Source organism: Morus notabilis, unplaced genomic scaffold, assembly GCF_000414095.1.
Source record: "Morus notabilis unplaced genomic scaffold, ASM41409v2 Scaffold165, whole genome shotgun sequence".
Lineage (NCBI taxonomy): Eukaryota > Viridiplantae > Streptophyta > Magnoliopsida > Rosales > Moraceae > Morus > Morus notabilis.
This window is the reverse complement of record NW_010363979.1, coordinates 265089-271819: the sequence shown is the minus strand read 5'-3', so window position 1 is coordinate 271819 and position 6731 is coordinate 265089. Positions and strand designations below refer to the sequence as shown.

At 35.8% G+C, this 6731-nt stretch overlaps 1 protein-coding gene across 1 annotated transcript; it reads left to right on the top strand.

Annotated features, from left to right (window-relative positions):
* The first annotated feature begins 37 nt into the window (after positions 1-37).
* Positions 38-2881, top strand: LOC21406898 (paramyosin). The gene is made up of 4 exons (XM_010105546.2): positions 38-537; positions 1184-1430; positions 1666-1812; positions 2600-2881. The coding sequence occupies exons 1-4, from the start codon at positions 38-40 to the stop codon at positions 2801-2803; spliced, it is 1098 nt and encodes a 365-aa protein (XP_010103848.1). The 3' UTR covers positions 2804-2881.
* Positions 2882-6731: the final 3850 nt, after the last annotated feature.

Here is a 6731-nt window from a genome sequence, read left to right as displayed (position 1 = left end):
GGCCGCGGCCAGGGGCGAGAGGCCCGCCGGGGAGTGGATGGAGAAGCTGGAGAGGGAGCGGGAGAATGCGGCCGCGGTGGTTGTGGATTTGGAGAGCCAGGCGGTGGAAATTGGGTCGCGGATTAAGGCAATGCAGTCGGAGCCATCGAAGAAGAAGCCGCTGGAGAAGGAGAAGGGGATTTTGGAGGAGGACGTGGTGAAGTTTAATGAGATGATCGAGAAGCTTAGGGAGAAGATTGCGGAATTGGAGAGGGATTTGGAGAGGAGGGAGAAGGCGTTGGAGGAGAAAGTGGCGGAGAAGGATCGGGTTTGCAAGGAGAACGAGGAGCTGAGGAAGAGGGTGGAAACGCAGACGGTGAAGTCGAGGGATGTGGAGAGGATGAGGAGGGAGCTTCAGGCCGTGGAGCGGGATATTGGCGACGCGGAAATGGCGAGGAACTTGTGGGAGGAGCAGTCTTGGGACCTCGACGCCACGCTCGGGCAAAAGTTGAAGGAGATCGAGGCTCTTGCCATGGAATGCAACCAGGGGATGAGAAGGTTTAACCCCTTTTCTTCCTTTGCAAATTTTGCAAATTTTGTATGCAATGTGCTGTGTTCTTGAGTCGCTCTGCATAGTTTTAGATAAATTGTTTTACGAGGAATGAATTGAGTAGTAGTAATTGTTACTGAATTTCACAATGCTGATAAAACCCGAAGACTATCAATAGTCTGTTTAATTCATTCGATAGTCTCAAAACTAAGAAACTTTTTAGAAACATGAAATAAAAAATTATCAAATAACACTAATAAAACACCAACTAATAAGATAATCTCAAAACTTTTGTTATTTGTCGTTTTGTACAGCTTTATTGTTGCCCTTTGATTGATTATTTGATGACATTATTTTCTCTGTTACTTATGGCTAGAAATTGATCTAATTGGGTAGTAGTACTACATTGAAGATTTTACTACATTCGAGTATGGCTTAATTTCTAGGATTTGTCGATTTGATTTATTGGTGTTTTTAATCAAGGGACTTTATTTATTTTTAAATTTCTTACTTAGAAATTTTAGAAACCTCAAAAAACAGTTTGGTATTTCTTTGAAGTTCGGCTAATTACAGAATGTAATCTGTTATGTGATTCTTACTTTTACTATATGTAACGCTTATCTTGAGCATCTGCTCTTGTTTTTCTGGTACTAGGTTGAAATTTGGTGATGGCTTTCAGTATGCCTTGAATGCCAAAGGCTCAACACCTGCTGAGGTAATGGGGATTGACTACAAATCAACTTTAAAGGCTCCACTTGCTTCCTTTGCTGAGGATTTAAAGAAAAATTCTATGGCAAAATTGGAGGAATTTATCCCGCTTCAGCAAGAATCAAATGATATTGCTAATAAGGTCGAGGGAAAAAGAAATCATCTGGCAAGACTCGAATCCCGTATCAATGAAGTAAGTGCACCAATAGATGCAATACAATATGATCACAACAATCGCAAGTTCCCTTTTGATACTAAAATTTGCTATTATTGTTATCTCGCTGTACCACTGATAGTTTACTTGTGTTTGTTGTGTTTTGGTGTTTTTCTCTTACCAATACCTTGCTTTCTGTACTGATGACATGGATTTTTATTGGGCAACACTTTACCTGTTCCTACTTTTTTGGCATAAATGACATGTATGCCAGGTGGAAACCAAACTGCATTTGTTGAGGAAGGAAACACAGGCGTACACCTCTAAATGTGCAGCAGATGCAAAAAGGATGGTGGAGGAGTTAGAGGTGGATGCCCATAACTTGGATATTGTGGAAGGAGATGCAGCAGACATTAAGAAGGTAAGTTGTCATCTGAAAACAAAAAAATGAAAAAGCTTCAAACTTAAGTTTCTAATATAGCTTTGGAATGTCAAAAAGTTTGGTGGGTTGAACATAGTTATGTGAGGAAGCGAACTTAGCATAAAGCTTCCGAATGTCAGATAGGATGTTGGATTGGATTCAATTTTGTGGGGAAAAGAGTGCTATAAATAGTAACATAGATAAGTTGCTTATTTGTTCAAGGCTCGTCAGGAAAGAAAGGAAACCAAAACTAATAGAGTTTCACAATAATCTACCCAATAATTTAGATATCATAGTCCATACAATTTAAAAGTATTGAGCTTTATGTTTTTCTCTTCTCTCTCTCTCTCTCTCTCTCTCTCTCTCTCTCTCTCTCTCTCTCTCTGTGGGGGACAAGGCCACGGGTTCTAGAGACACCCTTTTTGAGTTTGAGCTTGAGGATTGTGCTTCGTATTGTTTGGGATGGGAGGCTTTTTTAAGAAAGAGGATTTGGCAGTTATATAGCAACATCACTATGCCCCATTTCTGAGGAAATGGTTGGAGAGAATTGATGAATCTCAACATAGGATTGAGCACTTATTATCTGAGTTGAAATGCTAAAGCAAATTTCTCTATAACCTTCCACTTTTCCAATGAATTCTACTGCCAATTCGTCGCATTCTTTCTCGGATTCTATCACTGTGGCGGCATTTACATGTTTTATTTTAATATGTCACATCCTCTTGTTTCCGTTCATTTCACTGATTTGAGTGTCAAGTGGTGTGATGAGCTTGTATTTTTCTTGTAGGCGTCTGAATTGAAGTTGCAGGAAGCAATTAAACAAAATGAAACGGAAATTCAGCTGTGTGCTCAACAATTCATTGCTTTGGTTGATTCAGTCTCAAAATACAAAGAGTACGTGCAGTCGAAGCTTATGGAAATGAAGAACGATCTTTCCGAGACTGTTACGGCTGTATCAGATGCTTACAAAGGTTCCTGGGAGCCCAAGTAGGTAGTTTCTGATGCAAAGAACTTAGGGACACCAATGCATTTTACATCTTGTAAAGGGAAACCAAAAAAAAAAAAAAAAGGAAGTGCCAATATGTTTTCTACTGTTCATGAAAAGTATGTTCTTTTTGTTGGTCCACTTAAATTTTTGTATATGGCAACAGTGTTGATTTCAGTTGGATGAAGAAGTGTGATTTCAATTAGATGCATACATGTCCCCACTGTGATGTACGTGGCATATGATGTAGTGCTGCAGCAGAATAAAGTAATATTGGAATCTTATAATAAACTTTAGTTTTATTGTAAAGTTGCAGCACAATAAATTGTTTAGCTCAACGTTGATTTTATTTGGAGCTGTAAGTTTGGGTCGGGCTAAACAGGCTAGCATGAAGCCAGTTACTGTTAGCTTGAGTTTGGTCTAGCTCGGCCCTAAATTTTTGAGTAATCTTGACAAATATTGTTTAAATGTGCATGCGTCATGATTTTTATCTTTTTACTCTTAATTCATATCCTATTTAGTTAAATAATTACGCTAATAAAAGTGTATTTATCAATAGTAATAGGTAAATGTCTAGACTCATGCATTTTTAAGGTTAAATCCTCTCTTTCTTCTAAATTGTTTTAGACTTGAGGTCGGATTAGGCCGACTTTCTCTCTTTTAGCCCGGCTCGTGCATCATATTTTAAAGATATTTTTGAAAATACGTTATATAAGGAAGAAAGAGGGAAATATGCAAAGACTTGAGATGAATTAAAATTAATAGGCTAATAGTTTACATAAGTTAATAAATAAGTCAAATTACTGTTTTTGTCTATAACTTATCTGGTTATGAACTATAACTTGACAAGTTATTGTTAATAATTTATGGTTTTTGTTCATAACTTGTCTGACTATGAACCATAACTTGATAAGTTTGTCCATAACTTATCTGGTTATGAACCATAACTTGACAAGTTATGGCATATTAATTTATATAACTAAAAATTGGCCTATATACTTTCTTAAGCTTTTCATATTGGCTTATTTTCTACTATTTCTGCTTATAAAATTCTGGGTTGGGCCTACTTTCTCTCTTTTAGGGCTGGCCGGCCCAGCCTAAAATTTCCCTTTGGGCTGTTAGGCCCAGACCGGACGGCTCAAACTTGTAACTTATACCTCTAAACTTATTTGATTTTAACTTGATGAATTATCAATGAGGGTAAATTTTTTTTTTCAATGTTTAGTATTATCAACAGATGTCGGATGTTGATAATTTCTTTTGAAAAACTAAGGCTCTGTTCTTTTTGCTGATTCGAGTTTAGAATTTGAGTTTTGCTACAGTAAAAAGCTCTCAGAAATAATCACATCTAATTTTTTTTTGCTACAGTAAAAAGCTCTCACACAACATCACATCTCAACTCGAATTAAAAACTCGAATTAGCGAACCGAACGGGCCCTAAAATATTCCAACAGTCAAATGAAATAAAATACCAAGTTGCAATCTTCACTCTATTCCTACATCTTTCTACTCAAATACTTAGGCCCTATTCATTTTACTGATTTGAGTTTTATTATAGTAAAAAGCTCTCAGAAACAGTCACATCTAACTTTTTTGTTACAGTAAAAAATTCTCACATAAAGTCACATTTCAATTCGAATTAAAAACGTAAATCAACGAACTAAATGATCCTTTAATATATTCATTTCATGACTCAAATCAAGTCATATTGTTACATTATTTTTTCTCACAAAAATTTAAATTTAATTTTTTTATTATAATATTTTTCACTTACAAACACAATATGTCATAACTCAATTTTTTGGTCCTCTTCAATTGCAGCATCATTTTCTTTTTTCGTTGCTTTTCAATTTCTCCCTTAAGATTAACTACTGTCACCTTTCTTGGGAAAAATAAAAAACTACACTAGTCACCTATTAGGCTATTACACATCAATTATTGACAATCTTACAAATTTTTAAATCCTAGACTAGATAGATAAACAACAGTTTTTATTTTTTCCATTTATTATTTATTTTTTGCCCGAATACATCACAATCATCCTAGTACTCGGACCAAAATTAAAAAAAAAAAAAGTAAATAAATTTTTGTAATGATCGATTGTTCGTTTCTTTCTATTTAAGATTTAAGACTAATTGGCAATCACCCTTGAAATTTGCTTATCTCCAATTATTTCATTAGGCACTAAAGATGTTGTATTATTGTTTATTTACACTGCCCCTCAAATCATTCTATTCGGCACTAACCCTATATCATTGTTTGTTAGCACTTTGTACCCAATTCAGAGTTGATCGAATTTAGGTTGTTTAATTTAACTAACAAATTGGCCGGCACCGAGGAAGCTAACCGATCAAGCAATGTCATATCAACGAGAAAATAAAACGCAGGTGGTTTCCAAGCTGATGTGACCCATCTCCCTGTATCATCCAAGGCTAAGCCTGTCTCTCTCGCTCTCTAGCTCTCTCATTACAAAGACAGTGTTTAGAAATTAAACAGGATTAAGAAAATAATTAAGCATTTAATAATGTTAAAATAAATTTCAAAGATAATATATATTTAAGAATTTTCAAACAAACCTCACTATTTTAAGGAAAGTTAAGTTTAAGGAAAAATGAGGTGGATTTCACAATACCACAATAAAATGAGTTTCAAAATTAAGTCTCTGGCATCATGTCAGGTCTCCCCATAGGAAATCCATATTGTAGCATACATAAACAAGTTAGAAAATAAATATAAACATCAACCACAGTCTAATAGTATTAAAGATTACAAACCATAATTTATATATGCCTTAAGAAGTATGCGGCAAGGAAGGAAGTAAATTACAACTTCTTCACTTCTTTAGATCGAGCTAGCGTCACCGGTAGTCACTATTTACTTGGCACTACTTCTAGCGTCGCCTGAGAGGAGTTTAAAACATTAAAAATAGAGAAAAAGTGAGCGAACGATCCAATATGATATAATTTCATAAAACTTTATCAATAAACAAAAGTACATGGTCCGAACATATCATTCCGAACCAAACATCCTTTTATTGAAAGGAAATAATCATAAATTCCAAGTTCCATATTACAGTAAGTGATTTTTAAGATTATGATGAATCACTTACCTTATCGTAAAGCCATGATATCACCACCGAAGTGGCCTGTATGGATTTTGGGACCTGCCCCCAAGGATATGATCTACATACCCCGATCTCTAGGCCATCATGCATTTTACTGTTTCTTAAAATATCTCATTTAAAGAAAACTATCACTTTAAACTCTTCTTTAAGTTTGAATGATGTCAATCATGTTGTCTTTAAAACATTTTCATAGGCCAAATACATGTTAAACAAGGCTAACAAGGATATGGACAAGAATATCCTACCTCTTGGTTGTCAATTCTATGGTTCACTTCGCGTAGTCCTAGCCTTACTTATCTTTGAAGCTCAATATCCGATCCCGCCGCTAGCTTCGTCATCAAAACAACGGTTTAGAGTTTAACAAGGATTGATGTGGCTAATCCACTTACTTGGAGTTCTCAAATGAAGTTAAGTTGGTTCTCCATTGAAATTTAAGATTAAAACAAGGTTTTAATGCATTTTTAGGTCGAAGTAAGTGCATACCGATCAACCGGTGGCAAATGGGTGTAACTCTACCGGTTGGCCGGTTGTGTGGAGACTGGTCGACCGCCCCGGTCGACTGGTGGAGTTCGGGGAAAAATGGCCGAATCACGAGAAAAAGTGCCAAACCCTGCATTTTCGGGTTCGATTTCAAGATATTTTCATGGAAATTGCTAAATCCAGGTTCCAATCATTTCAATAAGTTCAAACAATTAAACCCCCAAATTCCATCATGATTTCAACCAAAGCCCATCAAAATCAAGCTTAAACTAAGATTTCACCAAACTAAACCAAAACAAGTTTCACTAAAGAAAAATTGAAATTCAAGAG

Coding starts and splice junctions, on each gene's coding strand:
- LOC21406898 (XM_010105546.2), top strand. CDS start 38: ATGGAGAAGCTGGAGAGGGAGCGGGAGAATGCGGCCGCGGTGGTTGTG. Junction 538..1,183: donor TGCAACCAGGGGATGAGAAG/GTTTAACCCCTT, acceptor TTCTGGTACTAG/GTTGAAATTTGGTGATGGCT. Junction 1,813..2,599: donor ATGCAGCAGACATTAAGAAG/GTAAGTTGTCAT, acceptor TTTTTCTTGTAG/GCGTCTGAATTGAAGTTGCA.